At 48.1% G+C, this 17,116-nt stretch overlaps 1 protein-coding gene across 1 annotated transcript in view; it reads left to right on the top strand.

Annotated features, from left to right (window-relative positions):
* The window catches only part of COL17A1 (collagen type XVII alpha 1 chain), a 41,303-nt gene extending 24,405 nt beyond the window's left edge, over positions 1-16,898 (top strand). Inside the window, 29 exon segments of the mRNA XM_057421080.1 lie at positions 364-399; positions 775-846; positions 1,196-1,222; positions 1,918-1,953; positions 2,467-2,502; positions 3,294-3,374; positions 4,360-4,395; positions 5,082-5,162; positions 6,391-6,444; positions 6,552-6,593; positions 7,377-7,439; positions 7,597-7,656; positions 8,170-8,196; positions 8,284-8,325; positions 8,488-8,535; positions 8,911-8,958; positions 9,970-10,077; positions 10,344-10,481; positions 11,039-11,122; positions 11,351-11,479; positions 12,503-12,592; positions 13,127-13,240; positions 13,479-13,631; positions 14,410-14,826; positions 14,986-15,126; positions 15,704-15,766; positions 15,985-16,025; positions 16,027-16,056; positions 16,252-16,898. Coding sequence (XP_057277063.1) covers positions 364-399; positions 775-846; positions 1,196-1,222; positions 1,918-1,953; positions 2,467-2,502; positions 3,294-3,374; positions 4,360-4,395; positions 5,082-5,162; positions 6,391-6,444; positions 6,552-6,593; positions 7,377-7,439; positions 7,597-7,656; positions 8,170-8,196; positions 8,284-8,325; positions 8,488-8,535; positions 8,911-8,958; positions 9,970-10,077; positions 10,344-10,481; positions 11,039-11,122; positions 11,351-11,479; positions 12,503-12,592; positions 13,127-13,240; positions 13,479-13,631; positions 14,410-14,826; positions 14,986-15,126; positions 15,704-15,766; positions 15,985-16,025; positions 16,027-16,056; positions 16,252-16,365 — 2,411 coding nt within the window. The 3' untranslated portion in view covers positions 16,366-16,898.
* Positions 16,899-17,116: the final 218 nt, after the last annotated feature.

The following is a 17,116-nucleotide window of genomic DNA, read 5'->3' as shown; positions in this document are numbered from 1 at the left end:
TTGCCCAGGGAAGCTGTGAATGCTCTATCCCTGGTGGTTTTCAGGGCCAGGTTGGACAGATCCTTGGGTGAGATGGTTCAGTGTGAGGTGTCCCTGCCCATGGCAGGGGCGTTGGAACTAGATGATCTTAAGGTCCTTTCCAACCCTAACCCTATGATTAGCCTGTATACTCAGAAAAGATGATCTACAGTTAAATTTCAAGTGATTATTTTCTAGATCTTCAGTAACTGCAGGCAAGGTTTCTTTTTGGATGCAATATGATGAAAAACCACCCTCTTGTGTTTAGAACTGTGCTCTGCTTTGTAGGACAGTGCAACTGTGTACTACTGCAGTGGTTCCTAACAATCTCTTTTCTTTGGACAGGACAAGCTGGCCGTGATGGACAGCCAGGTGAAAAAGGTAAGGGATTTCTCTGAGGTAGAAGTACAGGTACTTTCTGATTTGGCAGGAGGTTAATTTGTGAAAGAGGTGGGAAAAGATGGCAGTAGATTCAGGTTTTGGGATCTTGCTGTCTCAGAACTGTAGCGTCAACCATGTAAGCATGGAACTGAGACGTATAATGGAGCTGACTGTAAACTTGTGACAGTTCTTCTCACTACAGCACTCTTCTGTTGTTGATCTTCATCTCCCAGACTCTCATCCTGGAAATGGCCAGTTGGCTGTGAGGATACAATAGGTGGAAAGTGCAGCAGGACAGCTGGTGGCCAAGCTTGAATGAATTGGCAGACTGTAAGTCAGGGACTTCTGGCTTGTTAATGGTGCTTATATCCCTAGGTGAACCAGGTCTTATGGGAATGCCAGGAGCCCGAGGCCCCCCAGGACCCTCTGGAGATGCAGGAGAACCAGGTAAAAGCATACAGGGAATAAAAATGCTATTGCTTAGTCAGGAACACAGATGTCTTTGTCAACAATTCCCAGTCTTAATTTAAGGCTTGCAGAGGATCTCTGTACTCTAAGATGGTGATGAAAGGGAGACACACAGGGAATCTAGACCCTTTGTGATCTCAGGATTGCACATGCTGCAGACAAGAACATCAACTGCTATGAGCCAACATTCAGTTTACCTACCAGATGCTAAGCCAGTTTACACCCCTTGTGAATCATGTGTTTCAATTTCAAGTAAATGTAATCTTTTTCTCCCTGTCTATCCTTTCTCCACCTGAAACTTCTTAGAACTTTTGTCTTTTTCTTCCAGGTCTCACAGGACCCCAAGGACCACCAGGTAGGCTTTTCCACCATGTTCCAATTTGTCAATGACACACTTTGATATGGGCTCAAAGAAACCCTTTTTAATTTTCCCTCGGTGCTGCTTGGGTCTTCCAAAGTGAGATCCTAAGGTTTCTGCATGTCCTTTGGCTTCTGAGACGGGTTTTGTGGTTGGTGTGTAGTTCTTAGCAATGCAGAGCCTTGGAGTGTGGCAAGTTTAGCTCTCCTAAAACACAGTTTGCAGCAAATAATATGTTTCAGTTCCCTATGCGTCACTGAAAAGTCCTTCTAGTCAGCAGCAGAAACAGAGGAGAGAAGATGTAGCAATAGAGGTGGAAACAGAGGAAGTGATGTCTGCAAGCAGAGGTGATTTGGGGAGCAAATCACAAGGGAATTTATCCAGGAGCCTCAAGCCAGGGAGCAGTACCTGGAAGAAGCTACAGGTAAATCTAGGAGGGCTATCATCCAGGGAGCAATGAGAGAAAGGAAGCCCTTAACTACACCCAAGGACATTACAGGTCAGTCTAGAATCCACTGTGAATTCCTCCACTTGCTGCCAGTGACCTGCTTGTTAAATGCTGAAAGCCAGGGTCTTGAGTAGGGAGCTCCTTCTATAAATCCACAAGTGAAACTCAACTGCAGTATGCGGAAAAAACAGAGCAAAGAATGTTTGCACTAACCTTTTAAAATTGTTTGTCCACCTCTTATCAGGACTTCCAGGCAACCCAGGCCTACCAGGGGCTAAAGGTGAGTTTTGTTTCTTCCCCAGTACTCATTTTCTCTCCAAGCACTTCATTTTCGGGAGGATTATCTGCTCTAGTGATCAGTCCCTGAATCAACAGTGGCATCTAGTGGCTTTAGGAAGGGAAGGTTTAAGAAATAGATGGTAGGCAAAGCCTGCCTGAGTATACAGGAAAGGCAGGGCATCTAAGTTCTACACTTAGAAAACCTTAGCAAACCTGGTTTTGCCCTTAGCATATGAGTATGATGGCTGCTGACTGCCATGGAAGCTGTGTGGCTGTCTCAGCTAAGTCAAGGCCTATCGCCTGTGCTGACAGATGTAGTGCCTGGGAAGCTGATCTGAGGATGTCTACAGCTAAATGCTGTTGCTTCCCCCATGACTTTCTAGTGCTATGACTTCTCAGACAAGAGATCAAGGGCAAAGAGAATAGAAATCACATGTTTAATAAGACAAAGATGTTGAGCTAGTGACAGATTTTCCCCAAAACAGAAGTTTATCTTTTGTCTCTGTTTTCTTAGGAGAACCTGGAGCTCCGGGAAAAGTTGTAAGTGCTGGTAAGTAGTGCTGTGAGAGTTCAAATACATCTGCTTTTGGAGGACTATCTCTGGTTGTTGTGGTTTAAGCCCAGGCCTTAAGTCAGCCACCCAGCCCTCTCACTCACTCCCCACCTTTTTTCCTCTCCCCCACTCCCAAAGGGATGGGGAGGAGAATCGAAAGAATGTAACTCCCATGGGTTGAGATAAGAACAGCCCAGTGACTAAGGTATAACACAAATCACTGCTGCTACCACCAATGATAATAATGGTAAGGGAAATAACAAGGGAAGAGAATACAACCGCTCACCACATGTCAGTACCCAGCCCAACCAAGCAGTGAACTAGCCCTTCCTTGTAACTCTCAGTTACATCCTGGCCATGATGTGCTGTGGTATGGAATACCTCTTTGGCTAGTTTGGGTCAGGTGTCCTGTCTCTGCTTCCTGCCAGCTTCCCCTCCTCCCTAGCAGAGCATGAGGCTCACAAAGTCCTTGGTCAGACTGAACATCTGAGCAGTAACTAAAACTATCGGTGTTATCAGCGCTGTTCCCAGGCCGAAAGTCAAAACCACAGCACTGCACCAGCTACTAAGAAGGAGAAAAATGACTGCTACTGCTGAACCCAGGACACTGGTTTTCTCTGTGCCTCCTAAATTCATCTTGATTATGTGTCGGACCTGTACTGGGACTCCCTGTGTTGGGAGAATACATATGCTATAGATGTGTGATTCCTTAAGGATAGATTTGTTATACGTTCACTGGATGTGTGTATGTATGTGTATGTGTACAAGTGTATGTGCTTGTGTTTCAGAGGGTTCCTCAACTATTGCTCTGCCAGGCCCACCAGGTCCTCCTGGCCCAGCTGGCCCCACTGGACCCCCAGGTGTTCCAGGTGAGGAAGCTGTTCTTCTGCTGTGGTTTTTGCAGGCAGCTTACATCACTGTGGATCCAGTTCTTAATTTAATGTGTGATGTTTATGAGCTCTGCCAGCCTGCCCTGTCTGGGTGGCAAGATTGCTCAGGCAGGACTCATGGTCCTCACCCTTCCCTGCAGAAAGACCAAGATCTCAGGTTGAGTTAGGAAGGCAGCAACCTCAAGGGACTAATGGGGTACAATCACAGAGGGGGTAGGAGAGAAGGGAGTGCTGAGAAGATGAAGAAACTGGGAACACTGTTCTTGTCCTTTGATCTGATGAGTACTAAATAGTGGTAGGTCAAATACAGTGAGTAGAATCAAGCTCTTTTGCGTCTCAGGAAAGCAGGCTAGTGTCTAATCCCTTTCCCAGCACTGTCACCAAGATCAGGAAGTGTTTGTTTTCCAGTCCTAGCTTTGAATTCAAGACAGCAGAAATCCCACATTTAGTGTATGCAAACCTTTCATACAAACACAGACACACAGACAAACATAAACATGAGCTTGGTCCTGGGACTCTTCTATTCCAGGTCAGACACTGCCCTCCAGCATGCTGGTGTCAGGCAGCATACGTCCTGAGCCCTGGTTCTAGTGGGATTTCTGTGCCACTTCCAGCTTCTTGGAGCTGGTTTGGTACAGCTAGCCTCAGCTTGAAGCAGGGCGCAGGAGGAGGATTAGGCCTATCATCTCATTCCTGCTGTGGTCAGTGACACTCTGGTTATTTCCTCAGTCTAAGGGGCACCAAGCACTTTAATTACCACATGATGGAAAATAAGCCTCTTTTCCAGAGATTCGGGTAATACATGGGACATCAATGAAGTCAATACCATATAGCAGTTTGATTGACTTGTGCAGGCAAATAAATAGATTATTTTATAGTCTCAGTTCTTATAAAAGACCTATTGCTATTGTAAAGTACAGCCAGGCAAATCTAATGCAGTCTCTTTTTTTTCCTTTGAAACCAGGTCCTGTTGGACCAGCTGGTCTCCCTGGACAGCAAGGTACCATTCACCATCAGCTTTGATTCTGCTTCTTAAAGAGAATGGAAATCATTACTTTTCCTTTGTTTCTAATTCTCTCAGCCCTTGGCACAACCTCTCTCCCTTTTGTCTGCAGATTTCTTCCTTTCAGTTCATTTTGCTGCATTATTTGGCTTAATGAATCTTGCAAAGAATTTCTATTCTTTTTTTCTTTCCCAAGAGAAGAAGGGGGATGGGAAGAGCCGGTGTGATGTGGATGCTGCAAATGTCTTTTTGTCTCTTATATTTTCTGGAGGCTGGTATTTCTAAGACACTTCTCAAGTGTGGCTGCCTTTCTGTGGTATGGGATATAGTCCAGCTGATACCTTGTGCCATTTTGAAAGGTGGGAGAATAACTTAGAGGGAAATTGAGAATAATGTCCCTGTGAAACCGCTGCTAACTGGACAGATGTCTGTTTGGAAAGGCCTGAGCAGAGCTGACTGCTAAGAACCTTTCTTAGCTGGTTTCCTATGATCCTGTTAGGGCAAATTGTGCAGTAATTTCCACATTTGAATACAGTGTCCCTCAGAGCCAGGGACTGAGTTCACTCTCCCTGTTCACATAGGCAAAGTCTGAACCCGTTGACAAGGAGGTAAGGAGTGGGTACAAAATGTCACCCTCTCTCAGTTACATGATTCACTTTCTCTTCTTTTGTTCCCTGAAAAAGGTCCACGGGGCGAGAAGGGATCCCCAGGTGAAGCTGTGATAGAAACTATCAGAACAGAAGTCTCATCATTAGCATCTCAAAGTAAGTGGGCCACCTTTCCACTCCTTCGCTTGGAGAAGTGCCAGAGGCCTCAAGGCCTTCTCACAGCTAACAGAGATGCCTCTACTTCTTTCCCCTCAACGTGACATAGGGCAAGTATGTGTGTGTATGTTTGGCAGTGGGATAACCATACCAGCTACCTCTTCTGCCCTCCTTCTCATCCTTCTCATCTGTGCATCCCAAAGTGCTTTCAAAAGGAAGTAGATGGCATCAGGCCCATGTCATATGTCACAGAGAAGAAATCTAAGGAATGGTGACTGTTGAACAGCCCCCAGCAGCAGAGATGGTCACAGAGCTATGAGATTTCAGCCTGACCTTTTAGCCACACAGGGCAGTTCCCTATGATCACAGAGCCATCCGTAAGAGGAGAACCAGTTTGAAAAGGCACACTAATTTGAGCAGCAGCCGTTGAAATCTCTCTATGAGTTAGAGGATGAATTCACAGAGGAGCAAATGCTATTTTAAAATGGAAAATAAGTGGAGCAGAACAGAGTGGTTTAACAGCATCCCAAGAAACATGTCTGCTTGCTCTGTGCAATACCAGATGTGTTGTGCACTTACAATCAGAATTCTTAGGGTCTTGGACCTCTGCAAGTGTGCAGGAAAGGCAAGGTAGAGGAGGGCATAAAATCAGAAATGGTCTTTCCCTGATCACCATCTGAATGGGGTCATATATATCCAGATCATGCTTTAGTACTGTCCCATCCCCCATTCAGGAGTCTTGGATCTCAGCATTACTGAACTTTGAGTTTGTGCCTCAACTTGGAGGTGAGGATACATCTCAAATCAAGATAACACAGTGCAGCTGCTTGTTAAAATAATGACTGCATAGTGTTCTCCTAGCAAACTTGCCCCTCTTTGAAGGAATCTTTCCTCTCCTGGAAAATTCTTTCCCTCCTTCTCTAGCCTTTGAGTCCTTTGCTCCTTCCCTCAGCAATCATTCTCCAGAGAGATCTCCTCTCTGTTTCCAGTATGCTGCCAGCCTGCTTAGGGCTGTATTTTGCTCCATGTCCTAACCTACATGGTGGCAATCAGACACGTATCTCCTCTCCCCGCTCTGCATTAACTTTGGCTTAGGTCACCCAGGTCCTGCCTTAGTCCACCTTTGACTGTAAAGGCTTCTAACAGCAATGTAATGACAGAGTTTCTATAGCAGCACTAGCTCCATAGCAACAATTTTCTCTTTTTTGTGTGTGTTTTATTTGCACAGTGCTGTCAGATTTACAAGGGCGAGCAGGACCACCAGGTCCCCCTGGACCACCGGGTACGTAACATAGCAGAGCTCAGTACGTAGCAGGGGGATGCTAATGCACACGGCACATTTCTGGGCCATAGAGCTTGCTAGGTAAGCCCTGTTTCTTTTGTCTTCAGGTGAATCTGTGCAGGGAGCCCCTGGACCTCGTGGCCCCCCAGGTAAGAGCTTCTTTCTCTGAAACAAACCTGGAAAGTGGGAGGTGTACCTCTATCCTGTGCCTTGTGGTATCCCAGATGCAATCTTGGACCTGGGCTGACTTTACTGGAAGCAGAATTTCCCATAGTGGGTTCCTCCTAAAACAATTTCACTGCAGTATAGTTTGTCAGCAGCAAGATGCTGCCCAAGAGAGGAGATTTGTTTTGTCAGAGGTTTGCTAGCCAGGCTAGTAATTCATAAAAACCATACCTTTTGAGAAGACACTCAATGTTCTCAAGTCCGAGAGGAAGTAACTGCCATCAATTCCATCTTTATGCCTTACTTGTCCAGCGTTAACTTCCAGCTGGAGACAGATGGAGTGGTTCTTATAATGAGGAACATATCCACTTCCTGTAACACAGATGTCCTATTCACAGCCAGAAGAGGGGAGGTGCAGGAGGACATGAGACAGGAACATAACCCCATTCCTTGCTCTCTGCTCAGTAGCAAAGGGGAGCAGGTCAGGTGTGTGATGGAATGAATCTTCTGTATCAAAGTAGTGGAGGCCAGCTGGGATAGGCATTCTGTACCACAAAGGAAGTTGTTCCTCTGTCTTGTGTCTGCTGTGGTGCCAACAGATAATGAAAAATAACTAACATGGATGGATGTCTGTGGAGAAAACAATGATACAAGGCTACACTTGGAAATACTTCAGCTATGGCTGTGGCTGGAGATGTAGCAGCTCTGAAATGCATTCAATTACAAATCCTTATCCTTCCTAAAACCTTTGTTTCCCTTTTGCCTAGGAGAAGGATTGCCAGGACCTCCAGGCCCACCAGGGAGATCAGGGTCTTCCATGTCTGCCTCAGGTAGGTTCTTCCCGCTCATTCCCTCACCTGTGTCCTGTGAATGTCCTGACCTGTGGTTCCATAGAGTACATCCTTGGCTAGGACCAGGTGGAGACAGATGAAATTTATGTCGTGTTCTGTTGGATGTCATGAAGAAACCCTTTTGTTTTAATTACAGAAGCATTCTTCACAGGCCCACCAGGTCCACCAGGCCCACCAGGCCCGAAGGGAGACCAAGGTGGGTATATGCTGCTAGATACTAGATGGATCTCAGCACTTCAGACTGAAAAGAAGGAAGGGAGGTCTTGGAAGCAGAAAGCATCCTGCCTTTCTGTGGCTGTAAGAAAGCTAGCACAGTGCTCACTAAATAGGACTCCTCTCTGCTGATGTAAAACAAGTCAGTCTTTGTCGGACAAATTCATGGGCCTCCGGTACTGTATTCAAGGCAATAGCTGTATTCCCATCCCAACTGTGCAAGCCCTTTAGGTTCAGGAGCATTTAGAGCTTCAGATTTGCCATCAAAGGGGAAACGTCCACACAAAATGCAGGTTGAACTTGGCTAGGTCAGTGCAAGGAGGAGGCCCCGTGAAGTGGAGCTCAGCTCTCAGCTGTCAGGAAAACGTGGCACCTAGTTCCTTGCTCATTTCTGCCTTGCACATCGAAGGCCATGATAATACTCTGCAGTGTAGGCTGGGATGTTGCAGATCAGAACAAGGCAAATGCTAACACTGTTCCTTTGTTCTGTTCACAGGTGAACGAGGTCCACAAGGATTCAGAGGTAAGGAGGCTTCCAGGAGACAGCAGTGGAGTGCAGGGTAGCTTGCCTATGTATGTGACTGCTCCATCATTTCTGTGTCCCATGCAGGGGAACCGGGTGAGCCTGGTCTTTCAGCATTCTCCTCCCATGGTTAGTCTGTGTACCCTTTCCTCCTTTTAATTCGTTGTCCCTAGACTGAAATCAGGGGACAAAATCCTGCTCTACTGATTCTAGCTTAGTTTTAGCGGAGCCAGGATTTTGTCCATGTGTTTTATTCCTGTGAATCTCTGACTCTTCTTCTGCAATTGGCAGGTGAGGGAGTCACCATACAGGGACCACCAGGCCCACCTGGACCCAAAGGTGAAGTTAAGAATCTTATTTCTTTCTTTGCTGGTAGCCTCACACAACCAAGACTGGTTGACACTAAAGCACGGACTAACCTGGTCCTTTGGAAACCTCATCTGTGCTCACCACTGCCTTTTCAGGCAGAGCAGGACCATGGCAATAGAAACGCTCTGAGCACAAGGCACATGGGCAGGTCACAGAACACTCAGGAAAGCTGCTGTGGCCCCTTCCTTCTGCTCTTCCCCAGCAAGCTGCTAATTCAAGATAGTCATTACAAGACTAGGTAGTTGCTTCTCTGACAACACATAGCTCAACTGTTTTACATGACCAAGTATGCAACGTGCATTGTCACCCATTACAATTGTCTGTCTCCCTCGCTCTGGTTTCCAGGTGATGCAGGTGTCCCAGGCGCTCCTGGCATCCCAGGAGCATCTCGAGGTAAGAGGCCAGACCATCATTGCTCTGAGACTATCAAGGAATGCTGACATCCTCTGAAATTACTTTGAAAAAGCTCCTTCAGGTTTTACAGCTGTGGGTGCCAACCTAATGCTGATGGGATTTGTGTTCAAAACCTCTTTTTGCACAATCTGCTTTTTATCAGATAATTTAAGAGCTGCAAGTTTTCTGTTATCAGCTTACTGGGAATCCTTTGAGTTTTTCCTCATGGCATATGAAAGAAAGGGATTCTGGGTTGGCTAACCATGTTCTACGAGGGATTAGAGAAGCTGCATTGAACCCTCTAGTGGAAAATCTGATTAGAAGGGTCCTTTGTTCAGTTTTACCTACCTTCAGGTGGGTTCATGTGAATTAAGCTGCTTTCATTCTCAGTAAGAGCATCTGTGTATGCAGGATATTAGTGCAGTTTCACAGAAAGTGCATATGTATTAACCTAAGTGTCCCTCCATATGAAGAAACCCCCTGATGATTCTCTACATCATAGGAATACTACTTCAGGAGCATAGGAAAACACCTTAATGAACATGAGGTGTCACGTGACAACATGGTGACAGGAGTCATACAGGACCTACCTGTATCTTGCAATGGAGATGAGTGTTGGGGTTCTTGAGCTGGTGCTGCCCAGGCTGGGAGCAGCAGGGCAATGAGGTTAAACTAATGAGCTTCTGCACTTTATGGAATTCCATCTATATTTCCACACAGCATTGCACTCTGGGGCATGAACTGGCCAGGTCTGTAAGTACAAAGCCAGGGAGGTCTCTGGACTCAGCCCTGCAGAGCTGCACAGGCTGAATTATAAGATGCTGAATGAATTGAAGACAATATACTGCCTAATAGCCTATGCCTAGACTGTGTTTAGAGATGGAGGGGGACCCTCTCCACTGTCCATTCCCAAAGCTATTTCCAGACCTGTGGGAAGGGCTCAGTGCAAGCACACTTTAGCATCCTTTGGTCTACTGCAAGCATGCCTTCTCTTTACCATGCTTTCTGTAGGTGGATCCAGACAAGGACCCCCTGGACCTCCCGGGCCACCCGGTCCTCCTGGCCCAGGTGGAAGTTCATCTCAGGAGATTCAGCAGTATATCACTGACTACCTGAAGAGTGAGTATAATGAGAGTTTGCCGTGGCTCAGCAGGAGCATGCCTTTCTCCCTGAGCCCCATGTCACCCTCCCTTTAGAAACAGCAGCCTTACTGCTCTGGTCTTATTTCTGTTGAATACTGTGAAGTGCCATTGCCCACTGTGGTGTCTGCAGAAGTGTCCTTCTGTTGGCCTGCTTTTTTGCCAGGAGAAGAGGGTCCAGTAATTGTGCTTGTGGTCATTGTCTTCCCTCTCCTGATGTGGATATATCTTGGGCTTCCTATCTAGGTGACAATGTAAGGCAATATTTGACTGGTGCCCAAGGCCCTCCAGGCCCTCCGGGCCCACCTGGAGTCATCACCACTGCGGATGGGATGAACTTGGATTATGCGGAGCTGGCTACCCGTGTTATGAGCTATATGACAAGTAAGCACCATGTTGGTAAGCTCTGTACTGAATCATGCTCTTGGCTGAGCTTGTACAACACCTGGGAGGTGAGAACTAGAGGAGAAACATCAGTCTTTAAATAGCAGCACCCCAACCCAGTTATTCATCTTCTGCAGTCTCACACAGCTGAGGTCGCCTCTGAGCCTTGTTTCATTTTAATGGTTAGATTAACTAACAGGTGCTGCTGTTTAAAGAGTCTCACATTAAACATTAGCTGTCAGACCCCCTAATGCCCTTAAGACCCAGACAGGTGCCTCTATTTGGTATATGTGATCTCAGGTATTCTGGGGCTATCTTGTACACTTGGGGCCCTCCTAAAGTGGGTGAAATTTCCAGAGCTTTGGAAGCAGCCTGGAATCTTAGTTCAGAAAAGCACAGAGCACACATCTGTGGAGATGACCAGTATGTGTGAGACAGAACTGAATCATGGTTGAGGGCATGGGAGGCTCATTCCACCAGCTAAACTGGATTAACTCAGCTTTCCTTTGTCCTTGCTTGACCCTTCTTCATCTTCTGTCTCATCCTCATTCCCACAGGCTCTTCAGATCGCTATCAGTCATTTGCCAGTTCTGTATCAACTACATCTGTTTTGTACCAAGAACTTCTGGACATGCTGCAGAGTAAGTGAACCTTGAAAGGAAACATGGGGGTTAGGGGTAAAGCATCCCAGGAGACCTCCTCTTCCCTTCCAATCTCCTGTGTCTAACTGGAGTTACCAGCAGCTGCTTCAGAGGGTCAAGGCCTGCCATAGGTGCTGCTGAGTGGCCTGCTCACAGGCTGAGAAATCCTCAGACCTGGTGCCTTTGCAGGAGCTGGATGGCCTTAAAAGATGCATTTTTCATTTCCAGGAGAAGAAATTCGTCAGTATCTGGTGGGACCTCGGGGCCCACCAGGACCTCCTGGACCAGGGGGAGATGGCGTGTCTCTGTCACTGGATTATGATGAGCTGACCAGACGGTTTATCAGCTACTTGACAAGTAATGGCCTTTTTTAGTGTGCATTTCCTTCTGTTCTTTTGGGAACTGAGCAGAAAGCTCATGCGGTCAGTGAAAACTCTTCCAGTGTTGACTGTGTGAATCCCTATGTACAGAGACGTCCTCACAGGAACTGTGAGAAACTTGGAAGAAAACAAAGACCCCCTATAGCTAAGATGCTATCCACAGACTCTAGTAATGAGTTCTTGCTTTGCTAAAAACTGAGTTTAGGAACATAATTTCATTTTAGAATTCCCATCAATCCCTTCAAGTGCCTTTCATTGGCTCTGTGGCCAGGATGTATCCCTCTGTGGAAGAGTTGGTCTATACCCACTTTGTGTCAAGGCAGCTGAGACAACAAAATCTTACAAGTTTAAAGTAAATGAAGCACCTCTGCTTCATTTTTCCATTTGTAAGGGAGTGATGTGGCACGTAAGAACTGTTGGATAGAAAGGACTCAAGAATCCCCAACAGCAGTGCTAAAATGCCTAATCCTAGTAGCTGCATTTTTCCCCTTAAAAGCAGAGCCTTGCCCATTCTTAGTCTCTTTGACCTGACCTTGGAGACCAGATTTCACTAATTGGCTGCTCCAAAGATGGTGGGGATTTCCTCTTTGGCTCTGGAAGCAGAAAACTGCTGTTTAGCAGTAGCACCCCACCCAGGACAGCTGCGCTTTACCAGCAGGGACATTTCATTAATGCGCATCACAAAGATGCAAAGTTCTGCATCAGACCTACTGCAGATAGGTGACACAGGTTGAGCAGCACATGCCAGTGGGTCATGAATAGAGGCCTGATGCCTGCCGGTGTGCAAGTGCCCTCGTGTTCAGATTAACGGGGCAAGCTTTAACTCCAAGCACAGAACAAGGTTTAAGCCCCGGTTCCCAGCACGATCTGCTGCTGAGAACACTCTACCCTGCAGGAGTCCCTCCTGCATTACTGATGAACAAGCCCTGCAACCTGTCTGTTCACACTGTAATTGCCTGTTCTAATAATGTGCTACTCTTGGATCTGTTTGATTTTGCAGGTTCTGGGATGAGCATTGGGCTCCCTGGACCACCTGGGCCTCCAGGGACACCTGGTATATCTTACAGTGACCTGACAGCATACCTCAGAAGTAAGCCAGCTTCTTTACTCCCCTGTCAGAGGTCCATGCATACCTCAGGATCTTCTTTTACAGGCTTAACCAGAGTTTCTCCTTTTGCCCATCATGACAAATAATTGTCTGTGAGACTATGATGGTCACTTAGGAACACCGCAGCCTTCCTGGGCTCTGCTAGGACCTGTACAGACCATGAAGGGCTGCAGACAGATCACCATGCTCCTGTGGAGAGCAGCAGCTGGGAGGTGCTGTCTTGGGAATGGGGCTGGAGGAGCCCTTCTCCCAGCTCTGCAGCATAAAGGATTTTTTTTATGCCACTTTATGAAAGTATATTTAAAAAGTAGGGACTTCTGCCTTCTTTGGGATCTCCTGACTGTGATGTCTACGCACAGGAAAGTGAGGTGCACCAGGAAGGCTGTACCAGAAGGTGCTGGGGAGAAAAAAAAATACCTTATACTTGGCTGTGGCTAACATTGACTGTATTGTCAGGGAAGGTTCATCAGGGTTGTGGTGGTTTGAGTGACTCCTTCTCTTGTGTCTTTCTTACAGACTCTGAATTCAGTGGGCTTGTTGGGCCCCCTGGTCCTGCAGGGCCCCAAGGACCTCCGGGGATCCCTGGATCACCAGGCATCTCTCTGGAGGACTTCTCTGCTTACCTACAAAGTAAAGCACTTTTGTACTTCTCACAGCTGGCAGGCAGACTCTGTTTGTAGGTGCTGGGGGACTGAGGCTGAGATTTAGCTCAGCAGGGCTGGGACTGCCCACTGAGAACAGGGTCACTTCACAACATCAGCTGGAGAGGGGTGGAAGTTGGGGTTGAAGCCTTTGCACTTTGCAGATCCCCAGACATGTGTGATTCCCTTGTCCTCTCACTGCTGGAAAATAATTCTTCTCTCTCAAGGTGTGGGATACTCCTCCGTCTCTGGAATCCAGGGCCCACCTGGCCCTCCTGGCCCTCCAGGACCTCCAGGCTTCTCAGGAACCGGTCTCCTGTCCTATACTGACATCACCAACAGCGATGAGTTCAGGAGTGAGCTGATCCAGTACCTGAAGAGTAAGGGGACACCATCCATCCCCCTGCACACACCCGAGCCATGCTTTGCTTTGTGTAGGCTGCTGCCTCTACCACAGCTAAGGCAGTTCTGTAGGAGCCTTCCCTAAAACGGGGCTGCAGAAACACCTTATCTCTACAGCCAGGTCTACACTGCACCCGATGGGCTGGTCTCCTCTCAAAGAGGCAAAATCCATGTTGTGAGCCAAAAGAAACAGGCACTGGGCAGTTACAATTGGCCTGTAAGGTCCAAATAACTCCCTAATAAGGTCATCTGCAGAATTTTGCTATGTGAAAAGCATCTTCTTTGACAAACACCTGCCTATAGAGCAATGGGTGATGTACGGGTTGGAGCCGAGCCAGCTGTGAAGCAGCATTAATCTGAGCCCTGAAGTTGGCAAGTCATCCAGGGCAGCCTTCCAAAAACATGGGGATCCCCTCACTTTTAGGACCTTGGTCACAGAATGGCTGTTTTGGCAGAGGTGCTGACATTGGCCTGAGAGGAGTGCACCCTTCTGCTGTGGGCACGTTGCTAAGATTGGACACCTGAAACTGTGGGAGAGATGGGAAGGAGGAGGGTGATATGGCACCTGTGGAGATTGAGGCTGACATCCGTGCCTGCTGCCTGTGAGATAGCACTGGATGAGGGTCACTGTGATAATTGCCAGGACAAAATTTCACTCTCCAGTCCTCATTCAGGTGGTAGCACAGGACCTGTGCCAAGCCTGGGGTCCCCAGCACCCCAGTGTCCCTGATGTTCCCCCCCTCTCGTGTTTTGCAGGTGATGAAGTTCGAAGCTACATCTCGGGGCCACCCGGACCCCCTGGGCCAAGGGGACCACCAGGACCCAAAGGAGACAGTGGCTTGATGGCTGGGTCTATGTCTTCATCATACCAAGGGTTACGGACTTCTGAGCGGATGCATGGAGAATCCCTTGGTGCTGAGGGATCCCATGGGGGATCACTGGGCACGGGCAGCTCATATGGCAGCTCCATGAGCAGCATGTCATCTTACAGTGCCTCAATGGGCAGCGATGGCTCTTATGAGACCTCCATGGGCAATGATGGGTCTTTTGATGGGTTGTTGGCAGAGGAGGAATCACGCAGGAGATCGAGTTCAAGCAGATCCTACAGGAACTCCTTCTCTGGTTCCCTGGATTACAATGAGCTGGCACTCCGCGTGTCAGAGAGCCTACAGAGTGAGTAGAATGCCTGCTTGTCCTGACCCTCTGTGTCCCAGCGCACAACCCCAACCCTCTGTGGCTTGTGTCAGTGTTTACTTCCCTTACCCTTCCTGCCTCAGCATCCAGCCTCAGTTTTCCCAGAGCTCCTTTCAAATGATATCTTAAATTCCTCAGGCCAAGGTATTCTCCAGGACCTGATGTCTTACACTGCGCAGGGACCCGCAGGTCCCCCAGGCCCTCCTGGTCCTCCTGGCATCAGCCGGGTCTTTGCAGCCTATGGCAACGTCACCGCAGACCTCATGGACTTCTTTAGAAGTAAGTGACGTATTGAGTTCTGGTTTCTGGCTCATGTGTGTGAGATCTCACCAACCTCTTGTAGATGCAGTGATCTTTTCACCTTTGCACGCTGCAGAAATACTGCTGAGATACAAAGCTGGAGGCAGGTAGTCTGTCCATCCCATTCCTCCCTTGCTGGGGAGGTGCATTAGATTTTCCCACTACTTGCAGGAAACTCGTCCCAAATCCTGAAGGCCACTGTGCTTGCAAACCCTGTGGCTGATTTTACCATGGCTGGGCTGGCATGTCTAGAGCAACAGGAGCCAGCAGCTCACTTTGTGCTGAGATTCCCCTTCCTGAATGTGGGCTAGCTCGAGCCCTGGTAACAGCCAGGACACCCAGAGAGGGTGGCAGAGCAGTGCCGGTGAAATGGGATCACACCATGCCCTGGGACTTTGCTGGGATCAGAACCAGAACTTGCTTTCAGTCAGTCTAATCCCATCCAACCTAGAGAAATGTCCTTCCAGTGTGACTCACTGCTGCTCTGAGGGAGTACAGAGCCCTTTGCAAGTGGTTTGTCCCACTCATTCATCCTCTCCTTCATTTCCCTCTCCAGCATATGGTGCCATCCAGGGACCACCCGGTGAAAAAGGGGAGAGAGGTTATCCTGGACCCAAAGGTAAGGCTTGCCATCCTTTCCCTCTCAAGCCTCCTAACAGCCAGGGAGCAGCCCTGTGTCCACAGAGATAGTTGGCACAGGGCTGCTGAAGGTCACACCTCCACAGTGGAGGTGGCATCTTCAAGATCTCAGCAGGAGCTGCCCTTCCGTACCCTGGCCTGTCCCTGTTGGTGGGCCAGTCCTGCCCAAGGGCAAACTTGGTCTTCTCATTCCCTCAGGTGACCCTGGACCAATGGGCCCACCCGGACGCCATGGGCACCGGGGACCAAAAGGAGAGAAAGGAGAGAAAGGTATGAACATCTGCCATCCCCAGGAGAGCAGGGGGTGCCTGTTGGGGAGGGGAGGATTCCCCAGGGACCAGCCCATCTCTGGGAACTGCTGGAAAACCCACATGGCCCCAGCTGTTTGCTTGTTTGGGGTCTTTTGTCTTTGTTACCCCACATGAACTTTTCAAGTAACCCTCCTTTTGACTTCCTTCTCCCCAGGTGAACAAATGTATGTTGGCAGAAGAAAAAGAAGAAATGTTGGGGTTTGAGGAAAGAGGCAGCTCAGTTCTGCACTGGGCAGCATTCCCAGCAGCCTATAGAGAATTAGCTTGAGTCATCACTGCCTTAAAGCTAACACATCCCTGCCCACAGCTAACCACTTAGGCTTGATAGTTCCGTGTTGCTGCAGAGCTTTGAATGGCTCTTTTATGTGTCAAGTATGGCCCTGATGTGGGTATTTGCTGCTGTTGCTGATGTTTGGCTTAGCACCCTGAGCTCCCAGGCTTTGGGCTGACAGCGAGCCGTGTCTGTCTCACCCAGTCCAGGCTTCTTGTATTACTCCCAGCTATCTAAAATCCTGTTTTAACAACTAGCTAACTATCCAGCATAAATTAAAAACGAAAGCATCTAACCCCCACCAAACACATGCCTTTAAGAGCTCAGATTCAGCCCACAGGACAATCATCCCAGCCCATCACTTGCTTTGGAAAGCAATGCCCATCCACCTGGCCTCAGGAGTGGGTTTAATGCTCCAGGTGCATTAAACCTGCTCGTGAGCACAGCTCCTTGGACAAGCTGTTACTGGAGGGGTGCAGACAGTGATGGGTACAGCACATAGAAGTGCTTCTGCCTGGGTCAGCACGTGCTTTGCGATGCCTGTTCATAGCAGCACAGCGGGACATGACATGCACAGGGACCGAACTGAAGCACTTTTAAACAGAATTTGTTGATCTTTTTAGAAGTATTTTTGTATTGTTTTTTAAAAACATTGGGGTGGGGGAATATTTTTAATGTAAACAGCCCAATTAAAGTGTGTTTTTCAACCCAAGCCTGCGTGACCAGCATTACATTGGGCATCACTGTG

Source organism: Pezoporus wallicus, unplaced genomic scaffold (assembly GCF_028554395.1).
Source record: "Pezoporus wallicus isolate ANWC-B61680 ecotype Strahan unplaced genomic scaffold, APGP_CSIRO_Pwel_v1 contig_3365, whole genome shotgun sequence".
Taxonomy (NCBI): domain Eukaryota; kingdom Metazoa; phylum Chordata; class Aves; order Psittaciformes; family Psittacidae; genus Pezoporus; species Pezoporus wallicus.
Note: the sequence above shows the minus strand (reverse complement) of the source record. Positions and strands in the feature narration are given on the sequence as shown.